Source organism: Dunckerocampus dactyliophorus, chromosome 6 (genome assembly GCF_027744805.1).
Source record: "Dunckerocampus dactyliophorus isolate RoL2022-P2 chromosome 6, RoL_Ddac_1.1, whole genome shotgun sequence".
Taxonomy (NCBI): Eukaryota; Metazoa; Chordata; class Actinopteri; order Syngnathiformes; family Syngnathidae; genus Dunckerocampus; species Dunckerocampus dactyliophorus.
Genome location: NC_072824.1, coordinates 6,525,982 through 6,540,649, shown reverse-complemented (window position 1 = coordinate 6,540,649; position 14,668 = coordinate 6,525,982). Strand labels below are relative to the sequence as shown.

The 14,668-nt window shown below is 43.5% G+C and overlaps 1 protein-coding gene across 7 annotated transcripts in view; it reads right to left on the bottom strand.

The window, feature by feature from the left end:
- The window catches only part of myom2a (myomesin 2a), a 48,345-nt gene that overhangs the window by 7,148 nt on the left and 26,529 nt on the right, over nt 1-14,668 (bottom strand). For 2 of the 7 annotated variants that reach the window (XM_054778141.1, XM_054778142.1), the window contains 20 exons: nt 11,768-11,860; nt 11,361-11,505; nt 10,410-10,561; nt 10,124-10,216; nt 7,878-7,966; nt 7,728-7,766; nt 7,239-7,403; nt 6,997-7,158; nt 6,485-6,626; nt 6,044-6,243; nt 5,917-5,970; nt 3,321-3,448; nt 2,987-3,170; nt 1,433-1,607; nt 1,232-1,353; nt 1,105-1,122; nt 696-883; nt 492-618; nt 241-419; nt 24-138 (listed from right to left, as the gene is read on the bottom strand). In XM_054778141.1, the coding sequence (XP_054634116.1) occupies nt 24-138; nt 241-419; nt 492-618; nt 696-883; nt 1,105-1,122; nt 1,232-1,353; nt 1,433-1,607; nt 2,987-3,170; nt 3,321-3,448; nt 5,917-5,970; nt 6,044-6,243; nt 6,485-6,626; nt 6,997-7,158; nt 7,239-7,403; nt 7,728-7,766; nt 7,878-7,966; nt 10,124-10,216; nt 10,410-10,561; nt 11,361-11,505; nt 11,768-11,860 (2,570 nt within the window). Of the gene's footprint in view, nt 1-23; nt 139-240; nt 420-491; nt 619-695; nt 884-1,104; nt 1,123-1,231; nt 1,354-1,432; nt 1,608-2,986; nt 3,171-3,320; nt 3,449-5,916; nt 5,971-6,031; nt 6,244-6,484; nt 6,627-6,996; nt 7,159-7,238; nt 7,404-7,727; nt 7,767-7,877; nt 7,967-10,123; nt 10,217-10,409; nt 10,562-11,360; nt 11,506-11,767; nt 11,954-14,310; nt 14,443-14,668 lie in introns of those variants that run through there. The other 5 variants (XM_054778143.1, XM_054778145.1, XM_054778146.1 and 2 more) reach the window with 5 other exon arrangements.

Sequence of the window (14,668 nt, the reverse complement as noted above, 5' to 3'; positions counted from 1 at the left end):
CCAAAGCCAAACAAAAGTCTTACCTGGAGGAGGTCTGGCGCAGACAGCCTCTGTCACCATGGAAGGCTTACCAATACCGTGTGCGTTGACAGCACGGACTCTGAACACGTATGACTCACCCTCCTCCAGATCAGTCACCTGCAGGACATTGACGGCAAAGACATGTTGCAAAATTGTGGAGGGTATCAAAATATTTGAAGTGGCTAAAGCGGTGGAACTAGTGTAAGGCTTTTGTCTGACCTGCAAGTAGCGATGAGTGATGGCGTCCTGATTCAGAGTGACAAATTCAGAGGAACCCTTCTTGGCCATGTCCACAAAGTAGCCGGAGGTAGCGCTCGCTCCCGTGTAGACCGGAGCTTTCCATACGAGGACCAGGGAGTGACTCCTGACCTCACTGAAGGTCAGGTCGTAAGCTGGACCTTCGGTGAAGAAAAAAGTTCACAACACAGTGCTGATGAATGACCAATGAAGGCAGTCAATTATGGCCGTACCTGGCTGCTCCATGTTCCAAGCTTCACATTTCATTGGGAGGCTGGGAGCCGAGGGCACGCCCACGCCTGCTATATTGGCAGCCTGAACCTTAAACTCATAGAAGGTTCCATCAGTCAGGTTGTCCACCTGAAGACGGTGACACATCGTTAGACACAAGCACATCAGAATGACGGCGCACATGACGAGATGTTCCTGTCGCTCACAGTGCAGACTCTATCCATGATGGCACTCAGGTTGACCTCCTGCCAGACCAGTGTGTCGGCGTTGCGCTTGTCCACGTAGTAGGCGTTGATTTTGGAGCCGCCGCAGCGTTTGGGGCTCTTCCAGGCCACGGTCATGGAGGAGCCGTCACAGCTCAGCATGCAGATGCCATAGGGGGCACTGGGCGTGGCTGTTTCACAATTAAACGGTAGATATTTACAGGTGGCCCACAGTACTTGTGCACACCTGCTCCACACATTACGGGAAAGCGTATGCATATATATGTAGACTGTTGGTGAATCAGAGGAGGACCACACAAGCCTCTGTTAAAAAGATGTCAGTTGGAACACTCGTGATAAAAAATGATGTCAAGGAGGTGGTGTGAAGGAGACACAATGATCCAATACATACCACACTGAACCCCCCCACCTGGCAGAACAATGAAATAGTAGAATACCTCTGAACATGTTTAATTCTTGATGAGTTAACAATGAATAAAGTTGTCAGTGGTTCAAGGTCAAGGCAACGTCGCGCTCACCGAGGGCTGACTCCACTTCAATGGGAGACGATTCCTGAGATTCATCGCTGAGGCCGAAGACGTTAACGGCTTGGACTCGAAACACGTAGCTCTCACCAGGCGTCAGGCCATGCACAACAAACCTGAAACGCACATTGAGGTTATAATTTACTGTTACAACTGTACATCATTAATTCTATTAGAATTAATTTTCATAATCACCTGTTGTGTTTGAAGGGTTTGTGGTTACATGGGAACCACTCCTTGGTCCCGACAATGCGGCCGTCAATGTAGTATCCCATCAGGCCCTGCGTGTGTTTGGGCGCCTCCCATTGGACAAATACAGACGACTTGGTGTTCCGGGTGGCCACGACCTGGCCAGGAGCAGACGGGACACCTGTTTGTTAAATGAGGGGAAAAATGATTAGCCAAACTAATGACGCTAGTGTCACGGAGTGTCATCAGCTGGTTGCAACAGAGATACAGAGACAGGAAGAGTCACAGAAAGGCATACTATATGCCAGCGGTCACCAACCATTTTGAGCCCAAGATCCCTATTCTCGGCCATAAACCTAGGTGCTCTTACCCTACTCTACCCCCTAGATGCTCAGCCTGAATGATTCATGTCACCGCAGCTCGAAGATTTCACATAAGGCAACGCTTGTTATGGGGCAAAGCGTTCCGGGGTAGTGTGCACTGGTAACTCTGGCTGGGTTTTGGGGACTGGGCTCAGGGCTGGGGCTGGCGAGGCACGTACCTAGAAAGCGGTGAGGTGTATGGGCATGTTCAGTGGTCAAAATGCATACCTGTTGGTCACTCTCCGTGAGGGGAGGGCACTGAGGTGATAATGCATTTATTTTTCCTAAAATTTTCGTGATGGACCGGCAAAGTCCCAAAGTTCAGCTGGTCAATCATGATCGATGGGTTGGTGACCCCTGTTGTCTGCCTTTCTGTGAAAAAGTCACCAGTTGAGAATTTTGCCATTCAGCTCCTTGTTAGAGAACAGCAAGTTGTACAAAAAGTACTGAAACACTGAACAGCTGAACATGTGCATTCAAAAGTTTACAGAGGGTCAAATTAAGTTCACCTATAAAAGGTTATAGTGCATTTTAGGATCCTCCTGAAATTTCAAAAGCCCTAACTTTTTGTGAGTAGTGTATATCTGATAATATATTTTATAAGATTACAAACATTATTTCGCCATTTATAGAAATTTAACCTATGAAAATGGCTGCCGACTTGTCCAGGGTGTACACCGCCTCTCACCCAAACACAGCTGGCATAGGCTCCAACATACCGCTACCCTAGTGAAGACAAGCGGTACAGAAAATGGATGGATGGATGGAAAATGTATTTTAGACAATGCAGTGGGATACTGGATAAAGATCAAGATCAAGAAACACAAATGTGAACATGTTGAACTTGATTGCCATTAAAGTGACAGCTGCTGTGAAACGGCCACTATAAGTAAAAAAGTGTGTGAAGTGGTCTTAAAACCAACATGCCGCTGCAGCTAATGCTAGCCCACAGAAGCAGGACTGTGGACTGAGGAGGATGGCACACCAAAACCACTTTTTTGAGTGGATGAGTTGAAGTGTTGGAAGTGAAAGATGTGAGCGGTGAATAAAAGCATCCAGTTGAGGTAAAGATACATACGTACCAAAAGACAACTCACAACCTGCAACATACATTTTTTTCCACATTGAACATAATGTACATTATAGGACATAGGTACATGATGTTCTAGTAACGGATATGGTCATGTTGGGCCCTTACCATCCAGGTCAACCTTTTGGATGGGCTCAGAAGGCGCGGAGGCCTCGCTGGAGCCGTACATGTTGACCGAACAGACTCGGAACTGGTACTTTTGGCCATCTTGCAAATCAAAAACTGGGTAACGAGGAGAGTGCAGTTTGACTGCTGTGTTGATCCGCTGCCACACTCCAGTGCCTGCTAAGCACTGCAGGAGAATCGGACATAACAAGCGCGACGTCATCAACATTGAGGAGCAAAATAAATCCTGCACAGCCCAAATCTGACAGGACACTGACATCTGATGTTGAGCCACATGTATGAAAAAAACTGAGCGGTGAAGGTGACACACACACACCTTCTCGATGACGTACCACAGGGGATGTCGTCCGCGGGGGCTGGGAGGCTTCCAGCTGAGCACGACATACGATTTGAAAATCTCGGACGCGTGAACGTCGGTGGGCTCCCCCGGAATAGTTACATAGCCTGGTTTGAGAATGAACCATGCAGATGTATCAAGTGCACAGAGCAGCTAGTGTGTTAAAGTTCAAGACTACTGTATAGGTGAGACTGAGACACCCAACACACTTCAAAACTCTTAAACGGTTTAATTAAAATATTGAACAAGTACATTTTAGTCAATTTAACCATAAATTAACTCCAGTTAGAACAAACAGCATGTCAGTTATGATACCAAACCTACATATACAGTGGTGTGAAAAAGTGTTTTCCCCCTTTCTGATTTCTTTTTTTTTTTTGCATGTTTGTAGCACTTAAATGTTTCAGATCATCAGACAAATTTAAATATTAGTGAATGACAACATAAAATTAACAAAAAATGCAGCTTTTAAATGAAACATTTTATTATTCCCTGTGGCAAAAAGTGATTGCCCCCCTAAACCTAATAGCACTGGTCTACACCCAAAATGCTACTGAAATGAAAGTAGTCATTCTTGGCTAATTTTGGGTCACCGAGTCCGAAAATGATGTTTAAAAATGCTTATTAGCTCTTGTTTTAAAGATACACCACCTCGGTGGTATACCATATGCCCACAATTGGCAATGAAGGTAGGCGACATAATGTTGAATACAGAATCTATATTCACTTCACAAGAAGTGCCTAGTTGACTCTTCATAATCTTGTGACTGTATGGACATAAAGTGTATGGGGACATGTCACATTGTGTATTGCTCCTTGTACGTTACTATGTAATGAAGAACCTGGCATGTCTTTCCAATTTTAGCAAGTAGGATTTTTTTTGATGGTCATATTCTTGTTCAGCAGCCCAAAATTGACCAAGGGTGACATGTTTTATCTCAGAAGGAGATATTTTTTGGAAAATCTGTAAACCAGTGTAACTGGTTGGGCCACCCTTTGCAGCAACAACTGCAATCAAGCGTTTGTGATAACTTGCAATGAGTCTCTTACAGCGCTGTGGAGGAATTTTGGCCCACTCATCTTTGCAGAATTGTTGTCATTCAGCCACATTGGAGGGTTTTCCAGCATGAAGCGCCTTTTTAAGGTCATGCCACAGCATCTTAATAGGACTCAGGTTAGGACGTTGACTAGGCCACTCCAAAGTCTTCATTTTGTTTTTCTTCAGCCATTCAGAGGTGGACTTGCTGGTGTGTTTTGGATCATTGTCCTGCTGCAGAACCCAAGTTGGTTTCAGCTTGAGGTCACCAACAGATGGCCGGACATTCTCCTTCAGGATTTTTTGGTAGACAGCAGAATTCACGGTTCCATTTATCACAGCAAGTCTTCCAGGTCCTGAAGCAGCAAAACAGCCCCAGACCATCACACTACCACCACCATATTTTACTGTTGGTATGATGTTCTCTTTCTGAAATGCGGCGTTACTTTAACGGTAACAGGAAACACACCTTCCAAAAAGTTAAACTTTTGTCTCATCAGACCACAGAGTATTTTCCCAAAGGTCTTGGGGATCATCAAGATGTTTTCTGGCAAAATTGAGATGAGCCTTAATGTTCTTTTTGTTCAGCAGGGGTTTTCATCTTGGAACTCTCCGTTTTTGCCCAGTGTCTTTCTAATGGTGGACTCATGAACACTGTCCTTAACTGAGGCAAGTAAGGTCTGCAGTTCTTTGGATGTTCTTGTGAGATCTTTTGTTACCTCTTGGATGAGTCGTCGCATTTGTGGATAATGGGTCTCACTGTGGTTCGCTGGAGTCCCAAAGCTTTAGAAATGGCTTTATAACCTTTACCAGACTGATAGATCTCAATTAATCTCAGTTAAGTTGTGTTTTAACAAGGGGGCAATCACTTTTTCACACAGGACCATGTAGGTTTGGATTTTTTTCTCCCTTAATAATAAAAAGTGTCATTTAAAAACTGTATTTTGTGTTCAGTTGGGTGGTCATTGACTCATATTTAAATTTGTTGCATGCAAAAAATACTTTTTCACACAACTGTATATGTACAGTACATATAGGGCTTACAGAATTGACGAAAACAATGTTTAGCTACCATGTTGTCTACTTTCCAAATTTTAACATTAACGTAATTAAAAGTCTTCATAATATTTATTGTTATTACTGTTATTACCATGTGCAAAATGGCCATTATAAACTAAGACGATTCCATTTGGGTGTGAAAGCACAAATTAACAGTACATTAGTTAAGGGAGTGTGTTCCGATTAGGTCCCGCAGAGGGACGTGTTATATTTGTTAGTATTGGGTCCTATTAAGCTGAAGTTTCACACGGGCTAAGGCTGATTTGAAGTTGGGTTTGAGGTTGGTCTAAGGTTAGGTTTGAGGCGGGATTAAGGTTGGGTGTGAGGTTGAGTCTGAGGTTGGGTTTGAGGTTGGGTTTTGAGGTTGGGTTTGAGGTCGGGGTTTGAGGTTGGGTTTGAAGTTGGGTTTGAGGTTGGGTTTGAGGTCGAGTTTGAGGGTGATACACAGCAGCTACCAGAAGACAAACTAGGTTACTGTACCTTCTAGGTCATCATTCCTGATCACAATGTCGTACTTCCCTTCCCTTTTAATCACTGTTGGGTAGTGAAAGAGCAGAACCGTGATGAGATGCTCCAACAGGACTTCTGTATTTACCTTCATGGCTACCTTGCAGCCTCTCATTCTCGGCGGGGTCCAGGGCAGTCACTTTCTCTGACTTGCGAGACGGCCTGCTGATGCCGGCGCTGTTCACGGCTCTGACGCGGAAATAGTAGCAGTGGCCAACCATCAGGCCGTGCACCGGGTATTTGCAGACTTTGACAGGGGCATCGTTGCACTGGACCCAGGTGTCGCTACCGGCCTCACACCTACACACCCAATGATGACATCAGCAGTGGAAAACTAAGAGGCTGTTTGCATGCTTTTATCCATTTTCTTAAATTCCTGCATTCTTATTCTGCTGCTCTGTGGGCCAAGTCAAAGAAACATTATCACTGTATGCCTGCCACATAACTGTACAACTGACACTAAAGCTTCTTGAATCTCGAAAGTACATATTAGCTAGCAGTGTCACATGACTTGTGAAGAGTCCAATGTGTGCACACTGACCTGTCCACAAAGTATCCGGTGATTGCAGCCTCATTGACAGTGTTGGGGGGTTTCCAGACAACCAGAACATAATCAGAGTTGATGTCATATGCCTTGACACTCATCGGGGCACCAGGAGCCCCGGCTACAGGAGTGGTGGCATCTAAGGAAGAAGAGCAAAGGCCTGAGAGCAATATCTAACCCTTCAATGCTGTTTCAGTCAGTCAAAACATTTACTGTAGAATAGGGCTGGGCGATATGGACCAAAACTCATATCCCGATATATTTAGGTTGAATATCGATATAAAATATATATTCTGATATTTTTTAAACAAAAGTGAGCTGAGACAAAATCAAAGTCAAATATGGTTTTAGGTAAACATTTTTAGAGGACATGTCGATTTTGTATGTAGTCAATTATATTTAACTTCTTAGCACATATTGATCCTACACTGGATTGGTTTTAAAGTGTTTTATTAACACAAATGTGAACAACAACAAAGTGGGCCCCGCATCTCGTGATCAGGTACTACCTGAGACAAAGAGGTACGCGCAGTGCTCGGCGGTCCCGTCCTTGCTGTAGATGCGGAGCGTGTAGAGACCCTCGTCATCCTTAGCCAAGTGAGGCAGGACGAGACGAGCCACGCCCCCACCCGCCGACATCTCAGCCAGATGACTGGGCTTCAGAGGTTTATCTGTCAGACAGCACGATGGAGCACAGTGTGACCCCTAACATCTGCGTTTATTGGATTATTAGAAAGACAAAATCACCTACCGTCTCTGTACCACTGCACCACAGGGGGTATGTTGGGGAGGTCGGGGACCACCACCATGGAACACAGCAGACTGGCGGACTCGCCCTCCACACCAAAGGTTACAGGAAAACAATCCACCAGGGTGACCTCCAGTTTAGTGGGATGGATATCGGTCAGGTGGGGCACTGGCAGGCACAAAGCAGGAAGAAGCTTTGGGTGGTGATCGAAACAACCAAAGCTAAATAGAAGTAGTCAATATGAGCTTTTTTATACGATGACCAGAGGTTTTGTGGTAACTAGTTCAGCTGAAGCACTTTGGTTGGGTACATAACAGTTGGGCACGCTTTCACTTGGGCAACAAGAGCAGTGGTAGGCTAGCTAAGGGGGCTAGACACAGTGCAGTGTGTTGATTGGCAGACAGAGAACGATCCTTCCAGAATGGGAAGAAGACTAATAACATCTAAATCAACACCTTCCATTTCAGAGATTTCATGTGTGTGGCCTCTCACCTAGTCCGATCTGGCTGGACCAGCCGCCTCCAGCTGCTCCTGCACAAACATGAAAGTCATCATTGAAGAGACGGCAGGGTGACTGGCATGATGTTTGAAACACAGCAGAAACAAGACAACAAGCATACAGACGGTGAGGTAGAGACTTACTCCTGACAGTCACGGTGGCCGTGCTTGTTGCTGTGCCGTACGCGTTGCTGGCTACGGCGCTGTACTCTGCAGTGTCGCTCACCACACACCTGAGAAACACCAGTGTGTCAACCTGCACAAACTGTGTGACTGCTATGCACAAATGAACATGAGCTGTGGTTCTTTCGTACATGCACAAATCTTTCTTCCAGTGGCTAACAATCTAAAAAAAAAAAAAGGTTGCCACTGGTTGGCGCTGAGACGAATCCAGGAAGTGACCAATGTATAGCTTCAGGGTGCTATCTTCACATGTACCAATTATAATGAAGATTTGACCTTGTGGAAATGAGTTATTTATATTTATAGTACAGTTTAGTCGGAAATTGTCTGATTGATCATCAACGTTTGTTGCCATGTCCAACCCACATCTTATGGAACAGCCTAAAATCCTTCACAATATAACATTACCCGTCTGTCTAGTATCTGTGAATTTTCATTTGGGCTCATTGTATGTTGACTGACATATTACCAGTACTCAGGTTATGTACACAACTATTTAGGAGTTATGTTTAATTATCTTTATTTCCATATTGAGATGAATTATGATAGCAACTACTTTGATTACCTGTAAACTTTGAAATGTGAATGTGAAATACTAATCATTCATATTTACAATAGAATTTCAGAGTTTTCTGGTTACATTTGGTATACGATATGTTTTATAGAAAGAGGAAGATCATTTTGACTTGTACTTGCATGCTGAGAAAGTGCGTGCACTCCTGATATACATGTATAACCTACATAAATACCTACTCATATTTTTAAAAAATAGTAAATATATATACTTTCTATATTTATAGTAGTAGGTAGATCTTTAGGACTTGGTCATTTTAAAAGTAGCTCGCAGCCTAAAAAGTGTGAGCACCCCTGAGTTACAGCATAAAAAACCTGTTTATGACTTTCTAAGTACATTATTAGAGCCTTGTAGACATGAAATAACACCCGTATCGACACCTTTACATTCCTATTATTCATCATTTGCACCACATTGCAACTCTTATGCTGCAGGACTCGAGACGGCTGCTAGCTAGCAAGCTAACGAGCTAGGGAGCAAACCAGTTAGCATTAAATTAATTTCTTCTAAACTTAAGAAGCCAAAAACTTACCACTTCCACACGGGATGGGAGGAGAACTTTTTTCACTCTATTGTGTTGGGCATGCCATGGCTGACTTCATGACTTCATGCAGTGTTAAGGTAATGTAATGTCAGAAAATGTCTCAATGTTTTGTGTCATTAATGCTGCCTAGTGACCAGAATAGTAAATATCACTTGCATTTCAATATGTTTTGACTAATAATAGACCATAGTCTACCACGTAACAGCGACATAGCAAAGTGGCGATAATCAAACCGCCATATTGTGAAGGAAGACTGTATTACATCACATGTCAACATAAACGTAGTATACCATGCGGGCAGCTTTTTAGTAATAAGAAGAACATGAGTTGGTCCACATATCAGGTCCCAGGTAACAAAACAAGCTAACTTTACAAGTAATCCTGCAAACTAAAGTTTGCTCGTTTCCTCGGCAACACACGGACATCTCTCAACTCTCACAGACATGCAATCGTGCTCAGTTTCAGAAATGACCTCAGGCACTGGAGAAGGCGGCGAGAGCGAGTCGCAGAGTGAGAATAGAAGGAAGGAATGTGACCTTCACTGGTCATAGACTATTTTAAAGGTGAGCCAATGTCCAGCTGTGACGGTCCTCTTTCTTACAGAACGTTCACTTGGCATGACAAGTTTTCTTCTTCAGTTGGGAACATTTTTTTCATTTTGATCGGCGACATACACAAGCGTCTCCTTGGCGACCACCTACCGTAATTAGAAGGTGTTTGGCCTCTGCGAGAGGACCAGGGGCCAAACAAGTGGGAGCGCAGCGGGAAGAATTTAAGGCTCGAATGACACAAAGGTCAGCACTTTGACATGAACAGCTGATGAGTCTTGAAGAATAAGGGGGCAGAACCTCCTCCTCTGTTTCACTGGACTAAAACTGCTTTTGCACAAAATGTCTTCTCAAAACTAAAGTGTCACACAGAAGGTTACCACTGGGTTTAATTTTCTTTTCCCTCTTAAAGCACAAGAAAAATATCCATCGTCTTTAGTAGCATGTCTTTAAATAAAGGTACGATAAACTTGTTGGAATAGAATATAAATATAAATGGAATAGGTGACTGTTGGAATAGAACATTGTGTTGATGTCATACCTGCTAATGATTAAACTGTGGACTCCATACTTGTTTTCAATCTTGTACTTTCCTGGCGCGCTCAGCGGGTCTACTGGCACTCCTCCTTTGTACCTACACACACACACACACACACACACACACACACACACACACACACACACTCCTATTATTGTAAAAAAAACTGCTCAGTGTTTGCATGAAAGGTGTGTCTTAGGTTAATTATTCTACGTTCTTCAAATTTCCTTTTAACTTTTGGACAAGTGGATCAGAGATCTTAAATCCGACAGGTTAGTCAGGTTCTGACCATTTAACAATGGGCCTGGGGTTCCCCAGCACGGTGCAGAACAGTTTCACAGGGGTCTTCTCCCACACTGTGTGGGGTCGCAGGGCAACCATGAAGTCAGGCAATCTGGGGATTTCATCCAAATCCACTTTCTTGTACATCTTCTCTTTAACCTGAGACACAATATGGCTGCTGTTAGGGATTTTAGAGCAAACATGTGATCGTCATCAATTGCACTCTGGACAAAGGCAGATTTTGGTGCCTCCACCAAGCACTCATTATGTATTCAGTCTTCACACTCTGTGATTGGCCAGTCACACCCAGCGACCGCCCCTCCCGAGACAGACTGTGCAGGCTGGAGCCACAGAGGAGTTGATCGGTGCCTCATTCACGTACATGGTGCAATTGGCAAGTTGAAAACGGCCCGTGTGGCGTCGCCCACTGCCTACTTTATTAGGTTTTCCTCAGCTTGCCTCTATGTCGATTTGTATCTAAAGTTTATCCTCCGCCCACTCTGAGTACAGCTACGGTTACGGACAATTTAGATCGTTGAACAGATACACTGGTGTATCATCCCTATTTGACAAAAGAAGAGAAGAAAGAATGAATAAAGAAAACTAGCGAAACAACAGGCATAAAACCATGTGTACTGGATAAAACCTTGAATTTGGGGAGACAAAGTGCTTGATTGCTAAAGTGTTTAAGTGTTAAAAGTACTTGAGTACTAAAGTGCCTAAGTGCTAAAGTGCTGAACGCTAGAATAGCAAAAGTTGCTGGTGTTATTACATGTTTTGACATATTTCTTACACACAAATGCGTAATAAGTGGTGTAATGACCAACCACATCTAGCAGACGCATTGGATTTTTCAATAAAACAAGTCAGACGGACATGGTTAGGACTATTTGGTCCATACTCATAGCGACAAATGGTCAAGTGTGCAGCAAATGATCATTACCCAAGGAGTACTTGCCTCTTTCTGTATAGCCAGACTATCAACTTGAGCCTTAGTGGCAATCTTCATCCTTTGGAGCTCTTCTTGAATGGCAGCCAATCCTTTTTCCACCTTTGTGCTCACTCTCTGGTACTCCTCAGTCTCTTCAGTTGCTTCGGTGGTCCTACCAACACGGAACGCCCGTTACTGTACATTACATTATACAACACACAACTGCTCTGGTTTTCATTATTCTGAACACTTACAGTTAATCTGCACTATCTCCACATTTTCCATTACCACTGCCATCACTATTACAGTGTATCATTATTATTGCCAGTAAAAAAGCAGTGTATTGTGAGAATTGGGTCCGATGGTAGACTGAGTGTGTGTTAATTTACACCTAAACTAGCGTGGCATATGTCAGCAAGCAGTAGGAGCCTCACCTTTGCCGGAACACTGGGATGGTATAGGCTGGTTCTGCCATCGCCTCTGTGGCCTGGGCCTGCACCTGAGTCGCTGACTTACAACTTGATTTCCTGCTGAGGGGAAAGTCCGTCAATGAGAGTCTGCAGCGTGAACCTTCTGGCTTGAGAAGCTCATTTAGCTCTCATGGAAACAATGCAAAGTTCCTGCACAGAAAGGTTTCATTACAGGTGAATATTTTGCACTTGATAGTAAATGAATGCAATATGGTGCGGGACTTAAAGTTATGATAATCTACCAATGAGCATGAAGAACACGGAGGAAGATTTGGTTAAGTTAAGTCAGTGCTGGTGTTAACAAGTAGGTCAGGTTCAGGGGTTGGCGTCCACCCTGTAACATAAGACTGGGGAGGCCCGGGGTGGGGTGGGGGGTCCACATGACAACATGGCAGCCAGCTACAGGATGACCTGGTGATAAAACCTTGCAATGCCTCAGACCCTTTTTCCCAGTTCATCAGTAGCGATTAAGATGCTTACAGTCTGAATTGTGATCTCCGTTGAACATATTAGAGCTCAGTTGGATTAGCAGCCATGGAAATAGTAACCCAGGGGTTTCCAAAGTGCGAAAATGTCCAAAAATGTCCAAAATGTTTTCAGCTACGTCTTAGGCCTATTACCTTTTATTTTTAAATGAAGTACATGCAGCCTTTCCTTCTCCAGGAAAAGTTCTGAAACTTTGTTGTAAAAGTTTAATCACCTCCTGATAAGTTTTGGGTATATTAATCCATCCATCGTGGCAGTAAAATTCATTCATTCATTCAGCAGAGCAGCAAAATATAATGAATGCATTAGATTTTCTGCTAGCTAGTGCTATCTAAAAAAGGAAAAAAACAAAACAAAAATGCTGGTTTTTCGTCTGTGGAAGGACGTCAGTGACAAGCACCTTCCAGGTCACGCACACCCCCACCCCTTCAGGATGCAGCGGTACATTTCTATGTATTTTATTGTCTAATTAGCAAGAATAATGACATCACAATTACATTAAAGACATTACACAGTCATTGTGTATAATAAATATTTCTGCAATATTCTATTATTGGCAACATGCTGACAAACAACAAATTGGCAGGCGCCATGAGCCAAGTCAGTGTGCACTCAGATGGCAGGCGGGGCTTGCGCACTAAGTTGAGAAACCAGGGTCACTGTGGCCTCACCTCAGGTTTCTTCCCTGTATCTGATCAGGAATTCAGCAAGTTTTATTTAACAATGACCAGTGCTCGCTTAAGCCATCGTCGACATACAGTAAATGTTCGCCCGCTTTTGCGGACCCAAAAAGGTAATTTCTTTGAAAAATGTCAGTTACTGTCAACATGTGCTGTAGCACTTTTAATGTCATCATTATTGCAAAGCAGCGTGGAACGGCAACATAACTACTGTCATTAAAAAATGCCCACGTGGCTTCTTGTTCAGTTCAATGTAAACATCAATGTAAAATCATGGCAGTAATAACCTGTATTCTAGTGCAGAAACTAATAAAATGCACACACTGTATTTTTTTTTTTTTTTTTTAAGATTGTTAGCCTCTGGAAAAAAGATTTGCCCACTCTCCTTATGTCTCTGGTCAAAGTGCCAAAGGAAATGTGCAAGCAATGGCACTGATTGTTCTGTCATTCTTGTTTTTTTTTATTGTTTACACTGATTATTGTATCAAAAATAATACATGGAATGCAGGAAGTTAATAATATGTACTGTACTAGATGTGGAACGGATGGGGGGTAGGATTAAACAAGCTTTGCTTCTTCCTACTCCTTTTGGACATGTGGAACTGTGAAAGGAAGATTCATGAGATGTATTCCAGTGTAACCATTGTAACACAGTTTAAGCAGAAGCTGCAGAGCAACAGTGGCTGCGAGTACACTTCAAATGTTCCATTTATTCTTATTTGGCTTCATTCCCAGCAGGCCTAGGCCTTCTACGCAGCTTGCATATGTCATGCAAAGCCTCACACGTGCCTCTGCTGGCAACTTTTAAGTCACTACAACCTACAAACTACAGCCTTCAGCTAATATTTCAGCAACGCTCTCTCCAAGTCCTGAGAGGCTGATCTTTCTCAAGCTACACCTTAGCTCCTACTGTAAGTCAAGTGAAAGCAGCATGAAGCTCTTTTGGTTGTGATCTTCTGCACAAAACACAGTAGTCATAAAGTTAATAGAACTATTGACTCAAAACACGCACATTGCCATAACAGTGATAGTTGAACACCTGTTACGTCACTAGAATTCAGAATAAGACCTAAATGGTGCTTTTTCCAAAAGGTGGACCACCATCATGGGTGACGTGTATGTTCTGCATCACTATACTTGATTTATTTTCATGGTTAACTATAAAACCTCTAGTGCCTATAACAATATTAAAAAGAGGTCCCTTTCATGTGAGAGAGCTGTCAGCCAGGATGTGGACATGGCGTCCAGTGGCAGCGGCAGCAGCAGCAGCGGCAAAAACACACTCGAAGTTTAAATCTACTTGGCCAAGCAGCGGGAAACATGCGGACTTCAACTTCGTACCTTTGTGTCTGCTGGCTGATTACACGCTTTGTGCTGTACTGATAAGCTAAATCACTTTTGACTTTGCTGCCATACTTCCTCTTGTACCAGGGAATGACTTTGGAAGCCATGAGTGGAACACTTCAAGGAGACCTTGCAACACGGACCAGGAGTGGGGAAGGAAGACCAAACATGAGTTAGCATGACATCAACGCTAGTTTCTATTTAATGAGTCACTTCTCCATTGAGGGTTCAGCATGGTTCAGCATCTTGTATGCATGAATGTAGACCATCACAAGGTATCCCATCAAGAATCCTCCAACTATACTAGTACTGTATGTGTCTAGACCAGGGGTGTCCAAAGTGTGGCCCTGAGCCA